The sequence below is a fragment of the Centrocercus urophasianus genome, unplaced genomic scaffold (assembly GCF_019232065.1).
Source record: "Centrocercus urophasianus isolate 14NV4802_14NV808 unplaced genomic scaffold, USGS_Curo_1.0 seq_20, whole genome shotgun sequence".
NCBI classification, from domain to species: domain Eukaryota; kingdom Metazoa; phylum Chordata; class Aves; order Galliformes; family Phasianidae; genus Centrocercus; species Centrocercus urophasianus.
Window position 1 is genome coordinate 18,303,538 of NW_024884756.1, and position 19,892 is coordinate 18,323,429.

General features: G+C 38.0%; 1 protein-coding gene across 2 annotated transcripts in view; it reads right to left on the reverse strand.

Annotated features, from left to right (window-relative positions):
- The window catches only part of UBR3 (ubiquitin protein ligase E3 component n-recognin 3), a 94,866-nt gene that overhangs the window by 73,869 nt on the left and 1,105 nt on the right, over nucleotides 1–19,892 (reverse strand). The window contains exons 2-6 of one of the 2 annotated variants that reach the window (XM_042822618.1): nucleotides 7,720–7,859; nucleotides 7,363–7,521; nucleotides 5,563–5,706; nucleotides 4,943–4,992; nucleotides 1,843–1,909 (exon numbers count right to left, since the gene is read on the reverse strand). In XM_042822618.1, coding sequence (XP_042678552.1) covers nucleotides 1,843–1,909; nucleotides 4,943–4,992; nucleotides 5,563–5,706; nucleotides 7,363–7,521; nucleotides 7,720–7,859 — 560 coding nt within the window. Of the gene's footprint in view, nucleotides 1–361; nucleotides 423–1,842; nucleotides 1,910–4,942; nucleotides 4,993–5,562; nucleotides 5,707–7,362; nucleotides 7,522–7,719; nucleotides 7,860–19,892 lie in introns of those variants that run through there. The other variant, XM_042822619.1, reaches the window with a different exon arrangement.

The window sequence follows — 19,892 nt, forward strand, 5'->3', positions numbered from 1 at the left end:
AAAAACATCTCTCAGAACTCAGTTGCACACCTGTACCAGCAACATCTCAGTATAAAAACAGTAACATCTTTGAAGAAATCACAGAACCACAGCCTGTTTCAAAACATCTTACTGGAATATGAGGCTTAGTGTTCTACAACATCCCCAGCATATAAAAAACTCCAATATGAAGCCAGTACCAATACAGACCTGGAACAGGAGAGGGAGTCTGCTTGTACCAAAAGGTAAATCTGTTTTTATTCAATACTCAGTTTTCTAAAATTTTCTTTTCATACTCTTATTTTATACCAAATTGGACATAAAATATGAATACTGAAAACTTCAGAAAACTATTCAATATTTAATAAAAACAGATACTTACCCTTTCCCCCACTGGCAGACTCCCTCCTGTGGGGCTGATATTAGGAGCTATCAACATCATGAGCACAGTCCATGGAATACCTCAGTGGGGGGAAGACTACAATCCTGGGAGGAAACCAAATGTTGAATTAAAGAACCACTTTTCCTGAAATGCCATTGCTGATACTGGTTTTCAGATCTTCCAGGTTCCAGATCTCCAAGTTTCCTCCCTGCCTACTTCCCAAAGTCAGTTCTTACACATCAGAAAAATCAATTTTTTTCTTGCATTAGCTGACTAACTTACAACATAGGCAAGAAAACAATCTTCAAGAGAGCCTTCCTTGTGTGACAATACATTTCTTGCATTTCTCCATAACTATCACTGCTTCCACAATATACTGTTCTGTTAATTCTGATTTGTTCCAACTTCCACTCAGCTTCTCTTACCACTGCTTATAAAAACATCTACTGCTGTAGTATACAGAAATCAAGGCACCCATCTTCAGAAAATTCATGATCTTCCACGTATCACTGCTAATATCACCTCTTAATAACACAAATGCCAAAACATTCAGTTCTCTGCTTTTCTACCTTTCCAATCTTTTTTCATCACATCCGAAAACATCAAAAATAAGCAGTTTGCCTTTTCTGAAACCCTCACAGCACTTTCATTCCTTTCTACTGAGTCCACGAACTTGCACATCTCAAATTCAAACTCCAAACCTTCACTTCAAAGCCTTTACAAGAATGTTATTTCAACTTTCACAACTGCTTTTCACCCAAATGTTCTTTTCTCAAACTCTGCGATTTCTGCTTCCCATACCAGACTCCTCATACTCCCACGAAAGAAGTTTTAAAACATATTTTAAACACAAAAACCTCAGGAAAAGCAGGGGATAGGATTACCTTATCTCTAGCTTATTCATTCTTCAATTAAAACTCACACTGATGAGAGGTACTCATCTCAGGCTAGAAACTGCACACAGGATTAATTTCACTCTAGGGAAATAACAAAGTGGTAACAAAGGAGACTTCAGCCACATATCTTTCCTCAAGCATTACCAGAAAAATATTACAGAAAGACTAACTAGAACCAGAGAGAACCATTCTTGCCTGACTGAGAACACAATCACATTGTGTAGTAGCACAATGAAAAAAAGTTGCGAACACATCAAAAACCTGTTTGCCAAAATGTGCTGCAATCTTGTCAGCCACAGTGTGAAAATAAAATTGTTAGGGGTCATCTAATGACATGAAGGTGACAAAATGATTGGTCAGATTTCCAGATAGTTGCGTTCACTCCCAGGAGAAATCAAAACTGCCAATTAGAACTATCTTGTTATTATTCTTTTCATACTTTATCATGTTTAATACCTGCCACATCCAGCACCACAGTGCCTGGGAAGGGAAATGAATGATAGTATCCCTAGACATTTATTTATTTTTTAAGATAGACAGAAAGCAGATACAACACACTGAGATCAGAACTTTTTACATAAATACCTTTGGTGCTGCTGCTTAGTTTCACCCTCTTGCGCTTGCCCACACCTTGGCTACCATCCTGGTCCTCCTTGGATAGGGAAAGAGTTTAAAAAGTTACAATTGCATATTTACAGCGTTATTGCCAAGAGTCTGCATGCACTCAAAATTCTGGTTCAACTATCAAGTTAAATCAGAAATGTCCTGAATACACTCTTATCACAAAAGTTTTGCTGCTTACAGGAAACAAAGGCAGTGCAATACCACTTTAGGAATAACACAATTTAGGAATAACACAATTCCCCCCTTCCCCCCCAGGCGATCTTATCATCTGCAAGTTCAGACAACAGCATCTATTTAATTAATTTTGTCAGTAAGCTGCTTTGATTTCTGAAAATGATCACTACAAAAATGTTTAGCACTATAAAGATGGTGGCACAACCAGCTGGTCATTTTCTAATCAACAGAAGGTTTTGATTCAAGAATAAAGTCTTTTTGACATCTCCAAGAAGCAAATTCAAATTGCCTATTCCCTACTGAATCAAAGAAAACCTTCATGCAGGCACTTGCCATCTGAAGCTCTCAATGTACTCTGCAAATGAAGGAGCAAAGGTTCCGAAACACAATGCAAGTTAAAAACCTCACCACCACTTCACAAAATCTAACACCGGGTATCAGAAAATAATGTGACATTACAGGATGATATTAAATGCTAAGTATATATTTTCTAATAATGATAGTCCTAATGAAACACTGAAGAATAATTCCTGCAGGTGCTAATAAAATGAGAGATAACAAATGCAAATATCTACTGCATGATATATAATCAATATGTATAATGCAAATACATGAACAATATTATTCTTCATTACACAACTGCCCTGCTTCAGTTCCAAACTTCAAGAGAGAGAATAGAGAACTGAATTAATAACTGTTCTTCCGCGGGGAGAAAGATAGCTCATATTTTAGATGTAAGTACTGACCAAAAGTATCATGTTGATGAGAAGGCTGAGTTTTTTCTCACCGTTTCCTGCAGCCAACTTTTAAGGATGGACACGCAATTACAGACCACAAGAGACCTAGGAGTTCATAAACACATCACTTCTGCACTCAGGAGCCAGTCAGCTCTCAGCATGCTGTCTCTGATCACAACGCTTACCCCACAGAGACTAAAGTCTCCAAATCAAAAATCTGACTTGATACGAAATTACTTTGAACTGGAAGAGTCTGCAATTTAAATCTCCTGTCCTAAAGACAAGGATTCTGAGCTCCTATTGCTAGAAAGGTGATAGTTTCAAGTCTGACAATCTCATCAGCAGCCTCAGTGAAGTCAGAGAGTTGTTAAGAGTTGTCAGAAAATCACGTACTTGGGCATGCAAATTTTAATTAAAGTGTTGGATTTAGAACTTCAATACTATTATTCTGGCATTTCCCATTCTGAAATATGAGAAAAAGTTAAACAGTCTTCACTGCAACTGTACAGTCATTTCACTGTCAAGAAAATGAAATTAACAGCAACTCAATGAGAAATACTTTGTGGGATTGTTCTGTTGCTCCCTCCTTCCCCTTTAATAAAATCAGATGGTACAGAAAGTAAGTATTAAATCTTAATGTCAATTGCAGGAATTTTAACAGCCTTGAGACAGTGAATGCTAGGTCACACTGCATCTCCCAGGCCAAGGGATAAAGAATAAGCACACAAGAAAACCAATGTAAAACATCTTGGTTTTACCCACTTGATAATACTCTGTAAATACACCCAAATAACAGCAGAAATAAACGCAGATTTGCTTTACATAACAGAATATTTAACAATGCACCTAAGGTGTCTCACTTCTATCCTAAATTCAAATAATAAATGTTATGCAATTTACAATTCAAGATACATCTGCAGTAATGTAATAAAATACCTACATACAATAAAGGGCTGTATATATTTATACCCTGGAGATCAGAAAGAAAAACCTTTCCAGATAAGAGACATCTCTAATTCACAAGCTACAGTACAATTACTGTATCTCCCTCCTTACTTATAAAAATACTTTCACCTTGAAATTTACCCCAATAAAAAAAATTTCCCCCTAATATACACTTGTCTCTACCTTCATCTTGGACATCTTTCCCAACAGAAATGCCACTGACATCTGATCTCTCTTCAGACTTCTACAAGTTTAGTTTACTCCCCTGTTCTGGCAGAGGTAAAACACTTCGAAGCATACTGAGCCATTTTAAATTTAACTGAAAGTATTATCTGAGCTTATTACCATTAACTTGCACTGCCTTTCCCATTGCCAGGCTTTAAAAGCCTGCCAGGCTGTTAGCAGTCATTTGCAGATTATTTTTTATTTTTTTTGTCAAGTGATGGTGAAAAAACTACAACATTCTGAAAATGCCAGATTATAAATAGAGCTGCTGAAAGCATACGAGATGCTGTTGTGCTTGTAACAGAGGCAAGTGTATCATACAACTGCTTTAAACATACACAGACATTGTTTTTACTTCAATACTTGTTCACATGTAATTTCTCACAGGAGTTTTAAATTCTATTTCACATAATTTAAAGTTAGTTATGCTAGCCCTACCATACGTCTAAGATTCAATTTGAATTGCTACTAAGACTCACTGGTTGATAATTGGTCTTAAATAATAAGGAGAAAATAAAAAGAATAAATCGAAAAAGTAACTCAACTTTCCTCATTAAGAGGGAAGAGATTCCCCCCTTTTTACTCCTCCTCAACTTGTTTGGTAAATAAGGTCAAGACTACTCATGGGAATTTATGTTCAGAGAAATTCTCACTGCCACTATCACCAGTCCAGCCAGATTCTCAGGTGCTCAAAGCTGCTAGTGCCATTCTGAACATCGTGTGATTTAAGTTTGCTTTGTTCAAGCCCAAATTACTTGAACTTTTGAACTACGCACATGGTTTCTTCTGCGTTACTTACATAAATTGAACTGAAATGATGTAAGAAGAAATAAGAATTTTTCCAAAAGGCCCTTAGTAAATGGAGGGCATAAGATGTGAGAAAAAAAATGTGGTAGATGAGTAAATGTTTGCAGGATTTGGATGCAATCTCTCCATTTAATACTGTTGCAGCTCATTATAGCCTTTAAAATCAGTCTTACCTCATCTGAAGAATCCCCTTGTCCTGATGTTGCCGTAGCACCTGCCAAACCTTTTGAAATAAGAAAAATCAGAGATTTCTTTCATAAGTCTTATACTGGAAGAATATTTTATGATATTTAATGAACTAGTACAAAAAAAACTACATTAACTTTCTAAAAAGAATGCAAGGGCTCTACTGAGAAGATTTCCAAGCAATACTCAGAATACAAAATAATGGATTTCCAAAAACATTGCACAATTCCAATGTACCGTACTAAACAGAGACAAGCTCTTTCAGAAATTGCAAAAATCTACAACAGTCCTTACTGATCAACAACATTCTTACTGAAGTGCTGTGAGCAGGTGAGTTAACCTAGTTGCAATGACAAAATTCCACCAAATTCAACTTCATCTTGCCTACACAAATTCCACTAATTCTATGGCAGGAAAATGACGCTTAGCATGTTAGGAGCAAAAAGAGAACAAGCTCAACATTATTGACAGAATCGAGTCCTGCAACTTGGTGCTGCACTAAATAACAGGTTTCATTAAGATTTACTGAGGTTTGCCTTCAAAAATGTAACTTTTTTTAAACATCAATAAAGAGATGTGTTATCTCTTAATTTATTTCTGCACAAACCTTGAATGGCTAGTGTGCTAGTACCAGCTCCTTGTTCCTCCATGCCACATGCAAGTTTATCCTCAGGAAATGCCAGTCCTGAGCCTTTCAAAGCAATGAGGTACTTTTCATGACTTTTCTTCGCACATGCATTCTCTCCAACACCTTGAATACGCATGAAAAACAGCATTGCAGAACATATATGAACCAGGTAGCTGTTGCTGTAATATTCTGTACAAGCATCTAAAAGTGTCCACATTTTAAAAAGATGTACAATTTTGATAAGTAGAAGCCAACAAGTTTTTCACATAATGAACTGAAACCTAAGAGACCAGAGACCTTCTCAATTTTTTCATCCTCTAACTTGGTGTTAAATAGATCTACAGTTTCCAGAGAAGGGAATATAGTGACATAATGGTAACACTCCACATCTAACTTGTAATATTTGGAATTTCTCTTCCAAAGTTCTAGGACTGTAGCTGCAATTAACAAAAACTGCTTCAAAGGATATTATCACTACTATCACTTCAGCCTAATGAAGACAAGTCACAGTGCATGCTTTGGACATAAAATTGACACCAAGGGGTGTAAAGAAAAAAGAAAACTGACTCTTCAGCAGGGTCTGCATGGTAAGACAAGGGGTAATGGTTTCAAACTAGAAGACAGGAGATTTAGACTGGATATAAATAAGTTCTTTGAAAAAGTGTAGTGAGGTACTAGAATAGGTTACCCACAGAGATGGTGGAAGCCCCATCCTTGGAGGCATTCAAGGTCAGGCTGGATGGGGCCCTGAGCAACCTGATCTAGCTGTAGGCGTCCCTGCTTGTTACAGGGGAGCTGGACTAGATGACCTTTAAGGTTCCATTCCAATTCACACAACTCTATGACTCTACGAAATGAATTTTAAACGGAAAAGAAACATTAGAGGAACAAAATGTACTAGATGTTTAAGGAAAAGAAAACCTGAAGAACATGACAGCAACATATTAGCTATGCAGCTTTCACATTCAAAGTCAGAAGTGCAGGTTTTGTTCTGCTATCCTCTTCTTTGCTTTCCCTACCCAGAAAGAAACCGAAATCCACTTCAGACACCTATTCTCCATTTTACAAGTCCTTTCAAATATATGAGGATTATCTGTTCCTCAGCTAACTACTGCCCAAGCCAATTAGGGCAACATAGCTACAATGATTACCATTTGTTCCCTACCTATGCAAAGGAAATATGGAAAAGACTCAAAAATGATACCTTCTAATCACAAAATGACAATATGGAGCTTAGGATTGGGGAACGAAGAGAATGCCAAGAATGATTTAAAATGCATTCAGATTCCTTGCAACTTGAAACAAATAATTGTGTGGACAGGATTATTTGCTTTTAAGAAAAAGAAAAAACTTTCCACAGAACTGCAGTACATATAATGACCTTTTGCTTTTCAAAGGTCTCCTCCAGTAGCATCTACAAGAATAGACATTCTCCTGAAGTACACTGAACGCGTTCCAATAAGTGCAATGCATCTTACTTGGCAGTTGCAATCTGCCACATTCACTTCTCTTTTAAGAGAATGGATTTCTTACAAAACTCATGAAATGATGCATCTTCATACAGTTATCTGGGACATGGAAGACAAAAGATGTGTGATCTATAGGTCTTCTGCTAACCCCCCTTCTAACAACAATAACAATATTCTCAAGAACACACATTTCTTTGGGTTTTGAGAAGTTAGATTAAAAACTCGCAGAAAATGAAGCGATAAAATTTAAGACGACACCTAAGGTCTTCAAAATTTGAACATATGAATACTAGAAATAACACAAACATACCAGAGCTGAGATCTTTATAGAACTGTTGGCTAGTCAAAACCTGGGTAAGAACTGATCGCATTGCTCCTCCCATTTTGGTCAAGTCTTCTAGAAAGGAAACGTGAGGCTCCAAAACCTGGAGGATTTTATGAAGGTCTTTCTCTGATGGCAGATCAAGAGCTGAAAGGCACATAACAAGAACTTTTGGTATAATCATAATGTAAACTGTCCAAGACCTACGCAGTGCAGAACAGTTATGACTACTATAAAATGAACTAACATATAATGCTCAAAAATTCACAGGCACATGTTTTAAATTGATTCTGACTTCAGGATCAATAGTACGACATGCTAGATGTGTGTAAATTTAAAACATACCTGGCTCATTATATCCCTCTCGTAAGTGCTGAATGAGACTAAAGATAAACTGTGGAAGAACCAATTCTGACATCATCAACAAGTCTTTTGGAACACATGGAACATTTGAATTTGACTTAATCCGGTGTCTTTTACAAAACCTACAGCAGACAAGAAAAACATTAGCTAAGCATAGTTGAGCAGATTTAACATACACTAAGAAAACACTACTATTTTTCCGCTTGTCAAGACAGCATATACTTGCAAATAGCATGGAAACTGTATTCTGAAATTCCACCTTTAAGTCCATCTTGTTTCTAAATCCAAGGAATTATAAAGTTGTCCATTTTATTTCCCCTCCAAAGTTCATACATGTGACAACCTGGTTTCATCCCTTGCATGTACAGACATCTTGCATTTAACAGTTAAAATAACAAAGCATTTTTTTCTATCTAGACATACCTCCTACTTTCTAAGCAATCTAATTGAAAGCATCCAGTTAACACTGGGTTTCCCTCCTTTCCTGAAACAGTAAGAGACTGACCTGATGCTTCAGCTCTCATTCACAGGATAATATTATTCAAATCAAAAGACACTTAAAATTCCCAAAAGTAAACAAGCTTGCAGGATTAGTACTTCAATATAGCAACTAATATTTACTTTCCAAAGGATGATAGAAAACTCTATGAAAACTATGCTCATTGCTTCACTTAAAAAAATGAGAAAGCATTTCTTCACTGAAGAATTCCTGTATGGTGGTAACAGAGGCTTTACTAATACACAAGGACATGAGGTTGAGCCAAACCCCATTAAAGCAGACAGAATGATTTCCCACTGACTTAACCTACATCTGACTGAAGAGCCACTTTCCTGCTCCCAATCTATTTTTAGAAAGGGCATTTACCAACATCAGTTATTTATCCATGCTAAAGAAGTAGCTAAGAAAGAATAAGGAGGTCTAAATTAAAAAAACAAAACAAAACAAAAAAAAAAAAACAGCATGAAAGTATATTTGACTAGAAAGATTTGCTACAGCTTACAGGTAATTTTTCAACATGAAGATTCAGAAAACAATTCAGTATCAATGACATACAGAGTTCTGCCTGAATATAAAAATTATGTTCCAAATTTATCTACACCTTCGCTACATTTACTACGCTATATCTTTCAGAAGAAGCCTGATACTCTGACTATTCCAATACCACCTTCAGTAGGGAAAGGAAATAAAAGAAAAAGGATTTAGGACCAAAAAAACTCCAAAGCAGATACAGGTCTAGTGATTATGACAGTATCTTCTCCAGACTATTTTTACTCAAGTGCATCTTCACAACACCAAAAACTAGGAGCTTCTCCTTTGCTGTTACACATTCCAGATTACACTTATTTATTAAGAAAGCAGAGACAGCATTAGTCAGACAATGTGCAGTTCATAAATACAGTCTAACCATACCTGGGAAAAAAGGGTGCCCAAGAGAAAGAGCTCAGTGATAACTGACAACTTCCATAGTCAGTTTGCACAAAAGGAAGATTTTCATTTTGGTCATTCACAAAAGCGAACACACACAAAGTCACGAAAAGCCATTCACTTTCACTTCTGTGATCCACATTTGACTCACCACACACAGAAATCTGAATGGCCCTAAATCACAAGTCTGGCATCTTGGTGCTGCAGTACAGGACAGTCTTAAAGCTATTTGGTTTCACTTTCACCAATATCCTTACAAGAAGGAATTAAAAGAAAAACAATAAAAAGACTTAAAGACACACTAGGAAAAAAAAAAAAACAGCATGCAATGCATTTGTAAGTCTCCTACTGGTCTTCTCCACATATTTTGTATTCAGCCAAAAGATATGTTTTAGTGGGTTCTCATCACAAGCTAAGGCAGTCATGGTAACAAAAGCAAGATTATTAACTCACGTGCAAAGCAGTTTTGAATCTCAGCTTCTACTACATACAGGGCTCCCTTCCACAGGACATAAAAAGCTCTGCTCTCCAGGAATCCTACACCGGCAAAGTGCTTGTGAATCGGCCCATGGGTCTGCTAATCTATTGCTGCTATCCTGTAGCTGAATGATGAGAATCACCTCTTCTCTTCAGATTCACAAAAAGGCTTTAAAGATATATATATATATATATATATAAATATATATAGTGACATATATTTTTTTTTTCTCCTCAGATTTTCTGGAAAAATCATGGAGGAAACCAAGTTATAAGTCACTGTAAGGAATTACGTCATCCTGTCACTGTCATACACACAGTTTACACCAGTTCCAAATAGATAACAATTGCTAGATACCAGATCCTAAACCCTGAAGGAATGCTCAAGTCATTTTATAAGACAACTCATTCTTACATCTATCATTCAAAGTCTGCATGCTTTTAGAAATCAATATAAGATTCAAACTAGCAGCTAGAAAAGTATACATAGTTCTAGGATCTTTACACATCCTTACTGAGACCATCTGCTGCTGGACAACCTATTGGCCATACTGAATTTCAAGGGCAAAAATTAACCTTAGACCACAATGACCCAGAAAGCCAATGCTTAGGTTTTACAATTTAAAATCAAGAGCGTAGAAATCTCACTGAGCCCAGGTTTGCAATAACTGCTTATGAGACTCTGCTTTATCCAAAGCTTCAAAAAGCATACAGTGGAAATACTTATCCTCTCTTCTACTCAAAGGTCTGTTGCCTACACATTTCCACAAATATTCACCAAAATACCAGTCAAAGGCTTTCAAAATCCTCAGAGTTTAAAAACAACAGCCGTTTTAACTAAACAGACAGAATCTCAAGCTGTGACAAGGAAGAAACAAACTGAAGCTTCTTATATAGACAGGAAGGGACACTTGTGGTAACCTTCACCAACAGATTATCCAGTCACTAGACAGACAGCAAACAAGCCTATTCCTTAATCAGTCCCCTATACTTCTGAAAGGGCTTCTTAATTATAGCATCAGTTAAATAATTGTTCTACAATTGTGTACAATTCTGTTCTTCTACAGTTTCCTACCTTCGAAATTGCTTTTTTTTTTTTCCCCCCACAAAAAAGCACTGCTAATTTCAGCAAAAGGAGGGAATAGAAGAGTAACTGGCAATTAAATAGAGGCTTATCAAGCAATCTTGTCCACACGACTTCAAATACACTTATTGAAATTTCTTATACTGCACTGAAGTGTTATCATTTATGTAAGAGTAAGAGTAAGGAATGCTGGCTATTTTGATGTAAGCAGCATTAACATCTTCTGAGCAACCTTCACTTTAGACTTGATAGATTCAGTCTTCCTCCTGTTTAAGCCTTTAGTGGTTACCCCTGGAATTTCTAAAATGTATATTAAAGGTAAAATAACTGCTTTCCTTTAGGCTACAGTTTCACAAAGGCTTTGGTTGAACTAGGTCAGCCCCCCCAGTTGTCTTCTGCCCTTACTTCTTTCAGCACTGCCACTCGTTTGATCCTGTGCTACAGCAAGGTCAGGGAACCAAGCGATCAGAAAATTACCTACTCCTCAAAAACAGATCCATACACAAATATATAAAATGTATAAGTCACACAGAACAAAGAAATAATTTCTCCAAGAATGCAGGAGGGCCAGCTGAAATTTCAGTGTGCATAATATCTCACAACTGGCAGATCAGGCAACAAGGCTCACTATGAGACCAACTCCTTCACTTCAAAGGAAGGTTTTTAAGCTCCCCCAGTTATTACAGCAGCCGACGAGCGCCTTTGGCACCAGCCAGACCACACCTTTACAGCTTTTGAACATTTGCACAGCCTTATGTTGCATCCCCCTGCATCTCAAGTTTCAGTCACATTCCAGAAACTAGACATAAGTTCAGTCATACACGGGGACTATTTTTACCCTCACCTTTCCTCGCTTTTTTGTTCCCTGTTTCCCCATGTTTAGAAGTCATTTGTTTTAAGTTGAATGATAAAGTTGCCTAATGAAGGCATCCCATTCTCAGAACGAGCACCTAATTCCCATAGAAGCTTTCAGGAATCCTCATCTGTATAACAATTACTCTACTCAACAAAGGGCTCCAGGAAAACTCCATGGATCTCAACTCCTAAACAACCCAATTCCAAAGCAACAAAAATAAGTCTGCACCTAATTCATCTACTCAATAACCACATAAATCACATTTAAACTGAAGTTTTTCAGGACAACAGGCACAAATTTAATATCGTATATTGCAAGACAAAATGTTATATAGCATTTCATAAAGTATTCAAATAAAATGAACTGATTTTGCACATAAGAACCCAACAAACACTTCAAGAAGAATATGCATTTTGTCCCAACTAAAACCAGCAAGCAAATACTACATTGTTTCTACAAAATAGATACAAGATGCAAGATATTTTTAGGGCTACAATTGTCTCCTAGAGATCTTACAAACTGATTTTTCATTCTTCACATACTGGTAATGAGTTTCCACAAATTTTCCCTTCCTTTACTATACACATACAAAAGCAAATATTAATTCAGAACAAAATATAACTTCTATAAACAGAATTAGAAGTTTATCTTAATGAAAAAAGCCTTTGATATATTGCAGCCTTGCTTTATGGAAATCCACTTTTCCTAGCCAACATCAAACATGACGTTAATTGAAAAATAAGCCGACTATCCCACTTGTTAATTTAGGTTGGGGTTTCTTTGCTCCCTACATTAATTCAGTAATTGAATTCAATATTTCAATAGCTAAATTCATTCCTTTCACCTGCAAAACAGGCTTCCAAAAATGAACCAGTGTGGTGCTGACTTCAAGGCCTGAGCGGTGACAGCTTCTACTCTGTAAGGAAGCTACCTACAACCAACAGATGAGCTATGACAGAACTCAGCATTTGCATTTATACCACTAGGGATGTGCTGGCAAGGAGCAAACTCAACCACAAGGATGTGTGCAACTCTCCTAACCAGGAAGGCTTCAAAGTAGAGACTCTGGAATCAAGAGAGGATCTGTGAAATGTGCAAGGAGGCCCACAAACATACTTAAAGGACATCCTTCCAGGATATAAGCGCTTGCAACAAAGCTGTTCAGCCATCCAGGATGCTAGAAGTCCTGGATTAGGTATTCGGGAGATATCCTGACCCCTGCAGGACAGGCAGGAGCCCCCAGCAGATCCACAGTGCTGAGTGCTTCAGCTCCCCAGTGAGGACACACAGCAAATAAAGAAGCTCTGCAGAAGAGCTTCCATTATTCCCACTTAGTTCTCAGACACAAACATCTCATACAGTAGATAAAACTGCTATGAGTTTCATTAATGCACAAGTACCCACCATCAACCAGACGGTAGGTATGGCAGTTTTTATTGCAGAACCTTAGAAATACAACAAGAATGCGGAGAAATGGATTTCCGAAGAGAGCTGGAACTGAGCTTATGTTCGAATGGATACACAAAGTCGTTAAATCTGAGCGTTTTGAGAGAAAAATGAGTAATTCAGAAGAGCAACTCATCTTCTGACACAAGAAATACTGTCTATCTGAAAAGGGTGAATGCTTTGGGATATAATTACATCACCATAATTACACATAAGTACAGGTTACATTTACTTCTTTTGACTGAAAAGCCTCAACTCACGCTATTTTAAGTCTATTTACACAATAACAGCTACACTGCTAGATGACTTACAAACGTGATACCCCTCTGAAAAAGCTACAGCAAAGAGAAGAACGCGGTGACTGCAAAGCATAGCTATTGCATGTTGAAAGAGCATCAGTTACTCTGTTTAAGGCAGCATGAAGATCATTAGCATCACCTTAATTCAGCCATTTGCATGCACACGTATAGTCTCTAATCACATTTTCCAACAGGAAAAACAGCTCTTCCAGTTGAGGATAGGTATGGCACTACGTGAACAAGCAGTTCATTTAGCATTTCATTGGATTGAAAAAGGTAGCAAAGAGAACACTCTTCAGACTCAACTCTAATAGGCAAATTTCTTGAAAATTAAAGAAAGACCATGAGGTAATTGTGTCCAAAAGTATTTCACAACATGGAGGCTAAAGATGTATTTTTATATATTAAAGGTATAATTTATTTATTATATTTTTTTTCCCATATACAGAGCTAAAAATAAAGAAATTAACATAATGCACATACTAATTCAGGATGCAAAAAAAACTGTCAGAGTTCTCAGCCTTGCAGAACATTCACAAAACAGAATTCCCAGCTGACATCTGAAAAATGAGCACATCAGCAACTACAAAATATGGTCCAAATGCATCATCCCAAGCCATTAGTTCACACACAGCTTCCCATCCAGTTGCTTTCAGAGTCCCATCAACTACCTACCTTAAAGCACAGGAACAGTGCACCTTCTATTTAAAGAACAAAAAGCAAAAGTTTCAAATCAGAGTTAACAAAATACTTCTCCTACTAAGGAAACAACTACATTTTCCTATGAAAATGTAAGCAGGTCAAACACCCAGCCAGTAGCACTTTGTCCCAAAACTTTAGTCTGACAAAGTTCTAAGTGACTACATAGTATCACACGTAAAAACAACTTTCATTTATTCCAGATTGAGTCAGATGCATGGATTTTTATTAAAAGTGGTCTACTTAAGTTGAAGATACTATTTTAAGCTCCAACAAAGGGCAACATAGGTAGTTTACAGTTTTCTTGGAAAGCTAAGTGCCTGTGAGTTCTATGCCAAAGCTACTATTGCTGCAGGCAGCATGCAAAAAGCAGAGATGGGTCCTGACAAAGGTAACAGTTAATTACACAGTCCTTGTTATCGCAGGATTCAAATGGCTGCCCTGCCACTCAAAGAACATTATTTTCAAAGTTTGCTCTCAAAAATCCTCCATAAAGGAGGGCATCTAGGACACTGTTACTTAAATCACTTGCAGTTGTCCAATACCACTGCAGACTTTTTAAATACAGAATTCCTCACATTCTGCAAGTTCTAATAAAGAATGTCCAGACACCTGAAAGAACTTACATTGATTGCCATTAAGAAAACGTAAAAGAAGTACCTTACAAAAGTGTTTGCCAAACATGCATCCCAAATCCTGGCTACCCTGCTGCCAACGGATCCATTACACTTCTGTGTAGATCAGATATGACCAGACATGTGATGCTCCACCCTGACAACTTTACAATCCTGGAGAGCTGAGAGTTTCAAAAAAGGGATAAAGGGAACTTGAGAAGATCAAAGCAAAGGAACTGAAAGTCAACATTTATTAGCCCAAATCCAAACAAGTCCACACAGACTTCTAAAACACCAGCTCTTCTTAAATTGAGAACTGTCAAAGTATATTACAACGCAATAGCTAAGTCACACAATAAATAAATCAAATTTCAGACAAGGCATGGTATACAACAGCACTGGTCTGTTCCTCAAGTCAGGCTGACCCTACCAACAAGAACTAGAGAGGTAGGACTATCACTTATCTTTTTACACAGGGGGTAAACACAGCAAGAACTGAGGTTGTGTACGTTGATGCGTTTGAATCCAAGCTGGGGACAGACACCTCATGCTCTTACCAACGCCTGTGAAACAACTGAGTTTTCCTGAGGCATGTTTAAAGCACATGGTGTCTAGTCAGGCCACAGCTCTGAAAGCAATAATCCAAAATTATCACTTGGCTGCCAACCATTTGGAAAACACTGCAGCTTCTACTTCAGAGACTGATGCAGCTCTCACTGGATACATTCTTATAAGAAATCAAGACAGACAGGTTTGTAAGTTGGCTGTAAGTCACAACGGACTTAATTACTAGTGATCCAAGATCTCCTGCTTTCCAAGGATAAGACCAAACTTAAAGCCCTACAAAAACTCCTGAATATTACTGTGGAACCCTAAGCAGCAATACACAATGCCAAGCTTTACATATGGGGAAGGTGAGGAGGGCAGAGGGATTCAGTTATTTCCTGCACAGTAACAACGTTTCTTCAAAACGCTGTGATCAGTACAGTGCAACATGAATTCCTGCAGCCTGTTAGCAGAGGATCAGGCTGCTGAGCTGTGTTTTGAAGAGTTACACCCAGAGCAGAAGGACAGGACAGAGTTTATTGAGACTCTCATGCCAAGGTAACAGGCACTACAACCCAGACTTAGCTCCTAAGTCCCTTCAGCCAAAAGTCCTTGGTAGCCCAGAAGGTTTCAAAACAAAGAAGCTAAATGGCATTGACAGCAACCCTGCAGAATGTCCAACAGTCCTGAGGACCTTTCAAGCTAGTTTCAAAACGCTCTTAGTCCAAACTCCTTGGCTACACGTACAGCCTCAGCCTGCTCTTGATGCATCCAGCCTTCAAGAAAGTTCAGGAGAAAGGCCCGAACAAGTACTCCTCCCCTCTTGGAAGCTGCATCACAAAGCGGCAGGTCCTGGAGAACCGGAACCTTCTGGCCCACCCAAGGACACAACCGACAGAGCCATGCTGGAAGGGACAGCCTTGAAGCAACAACACCTTGCCTGTGCTAAATACTATTTGCTGTTGCAAGACAGTTGACAAACCGCCAGTAGCACAGTCACTGCCTGTGTTTCTTATAACCAAGTCTTAAACTGACTTTTCTGAGCTTAAGTGGATCACAGCTGCTACAACCAAAGATGATCCCTTGCACTATGAACACATCTCAAAGTAACTGATATAGCAGCTTTCTCAACAGCAAGCTTGTTTTTTTTCAATAGCTTGTCTAGAAAGTTTTTAAGTGTAGGAGAAACATCCCTTACTTTTTTACTTGATAACACAAATGGAAATAATATTCTGCTATAGCTCCCGCATAAGATGGAAAGGCTATTTCTATTGAAAAGAGATCCTGTACAGCAGCGTCTCTGAAGATGGATAAAACAGGGAATTTTGAAGAGGGAAAGAAAAAAGTGGGAACAAAGTAGCAAAGGTAATCAATATGAGGCATCTACTGTTAATAATTTAAACTTTACTAAAACTATTGTGTGTTTCCTGACGCAAACATTTTTATGCCCTGAAAAAAAACCCAGAGTCAATTCTAACTAAATTAAACCAGGAGAAATTAGCAGGTTGAAAACTGCGAGTATACTTCTTATACTCAGAAGCACGAGAATTCTCCACTCTTTTTGTACAGGATCACAGCAGACCCAATAGATGGCCACAGACATCAAGGCGGACCTGACCCAGTGTGCAGATCAGATAGGATCTCCAAAGCCTATAATGCTGTACCCTCTGAGACAGCAGAGCTAAAAGGAAAAGCAAATATGGATAATGATAGACAAGGCTGCAGAACACCTACAGCTAGTTACATGAAGGTGCTGTTGGACACACAACATATAACACTGACCTGTACCAGTCACTTTGTTTATAACTAGATTGGTTTTTTCACTTCACACAAGCCTACTAATAAAGAAATGGCCCATTGTCGCATGCAGAAATTGATAATTTCTTAGACTTTTTTTAATAAGTCATAAGAGAAGGCAATGTTCCACGTCAACAGAGCCACAGTTGCCATAACTACCATCAAATACACAGCGAACATCAATGCCTGTTTAATAAAATTCTTAACCTGGCTTTTTGCCTTTTAGGATGTGCAACTTTTGATGGAGATATTCTCTTTGTAGTATAATGCAGCACTAAAACATCTGCTTCCCACATGATTAATTTAACAAATAAGCTAACACACAGCAAGGCACACTCAGAAACAGGACACGGGGGAATGAAACAGCCAAAGAGTAGAGGCTCTGGTATATCAGGTTATTGCCTACAGACGGGAAGGGGAATCGGAACAAGATAACCACAAAAGCAAGACAGCACTCATCAATAACACATCACTGATTAGTTTTACTCTTATTATAACCACATGGCATATTGTTTCTTTCAAGCTTGTTTTATACACTACAAAGTTTCATTCTTACACAAGACCATCTACCAACCAAAAAAACATTCCAGTCTGAATTTCCTCCTGTAGAACTGCAGCAGATGAGCCCATCTGCTGAACTGTGAGCATGCTCACCATCAACGCTTTAGAACTGAAGAACTGTCTCCAAAACATTAAGTACCTCTGACAGAGCTGCAAATTTCATCTGTCTATGGCTCAGCACCACACAGGAGAGGACTACAAATTATTTTCATCCACTGATGTATCACCAGTGCTCAAAATCTAGAAAACTTTGTCACAGTTAGTGCTTTTCATACTTGGACAAGCAGCTACATCCTTAAAATTTGAAAACTCAGGTATTTTCTAAAGTCTAAATTACCTTCTGGTAGATTAGATCAACTGAAGTTAACCACCAAAGTCACTGAGTCCTGAATGAGAATCACAAGGCTTAAGAGCATGACAATCTGCTTTTTTTTTTAGAATAACTGAGAAATGCAGAAGATACCTAAACCAAATTAGCAGATAGCTATCACAGTGTATCCTGACATCAGATACAAAAAAATCAAAACTAATATTTTTAATTTTAAATTTTAACTCTAAAATTGCAGTTTTGATTACTGCCAAAAGATTAACAAACACATCTGTCCTCATGTTGCAGACAAAGCCACCTCTAGAGAAAACGAATAGATACTCCAGATGGTGAGCTGGAGAGCTCTCCTTTACAGCAGATCTGTTAGCTAACACCCCATTAAAACTATTTTTCAAATGACAAAAAAAAAAAAAAAAAAAAAACCACACACACACACAAGAAAACAACCAAACCATTAAACACATAGGTAACAGTAACCATGAGAAAGAAACTACTGCTACTACATGCTCATTTACAGTACCTACAAAGAATTGTATCTACCATCTGCCTACTGAGTTTGCAAGCAGGTTCCACATTTGATTCCTCTGCTATTAATAGAAGCTCTGGTTGGGGTGGGCAAGGTTACACCAGGCTAGTCACACTCCTATTTCCTGAATCAACAATGAAAGCCTCCCAATCACGTGTAAAGCATTACCTTTGCCATTGTGCAGCTGACTTGTACACACAAAGGTCAATCAATTTATCTAAACATGCTGCATTGAAGTTATTCAAGTCAACAGGCAAGGCTGCGTGTTTGTGTGTATGTGCACAAGTATGTTTGCACTTGTTCATGGTTTTACATTGGTTTAAATTTAACTATCCCACATGATGGGTGGGTTTCCCACACAGCAGCAGGTTTGGCTCTGTATGCCCAGGGCTGGACAAGACTGCTCAGCCAAGAGTGTTGTTCCTAGACCAACACCGTGAAATCCTGTAGCAGGAAGGACTAAATCCACCTCCGAGATCTAGCTTATGCCAAAGACAATTTAATCCTGAATTCTACTATTAAAAGTAATAACTAGAATAAATATATGAGAAATGCCCCGAGGGTTTGCATCTGTTTACACTGCAAATTTATCAACTTCTTTATTGAATCAGCATTCTTCAAGAAAAAAAACTGTTTAAAATAGGAAAAGACAGTTATGGAAGCCATAAACTCTCAGATGAGAGCAATATTAGAAGTCATCTTAATGTTTATCTGAGGTAGTTCAATTTATCCATGCTCTTTTAGAATCCTACCGCTATGAGGAGCCCTCAATCTATCCCACACTGGAAGAAGTGACATGTACTTTTGACTTCTCAAGATCAAGGGGAATTGTTACTTCACTGATGCTGAGGAAAGAGAAAAAGCAGAAGTTGAACAAAAACTGACAGAGAAACGATCACTTCAAAGGCGACCCTTTAAAGCCAATGAAGATCTATCAAAACAAAAGAACCAAAAAAACAATCTCTTCCATTGGAGGGAGTCCTCAAGTGGAAGAGGCTCCACCAGAAAGGAAGGATGAAGAAATGGTGAAGGCAGAGAGTTAACAAGAATGGGCAGGTGGGGGCAAAAAAACATGACAAGAAACAAAGAAGGAAAGCACTTCAAGGCCTAGAGCAGGAGAACCGTTACCACAGGCACTGAGAAACAGAACCACAAATGTAGTCTTTAAGCAGAACTGCACACATAAAAAAAAAAAAAAAAAAAAAAAAAAAAAAAGGGAGGCGTTAAAAACACAGAAACTAAGGAAAGCATTTTAATATTTCCACACTTCCTTAGCTTTTTCTGCCACCTCCACAAGGGAGGACTTACTGGGAGGAGATGGATCTTCTGGAAGCACACCATGCCAGCAAGGCTAAGACAGCTCCACAGCGCTAGTCAGAAGCCCCGTTCAGGTACTCCGAGCTGCCTTCAGGCAAACCCGTGGCCTCCAGTAACAAACAGGAGCACAGCAAGCTCCAGAAAGACAGCCGGGAGTGAGACCAGAGGTGTATGAACCA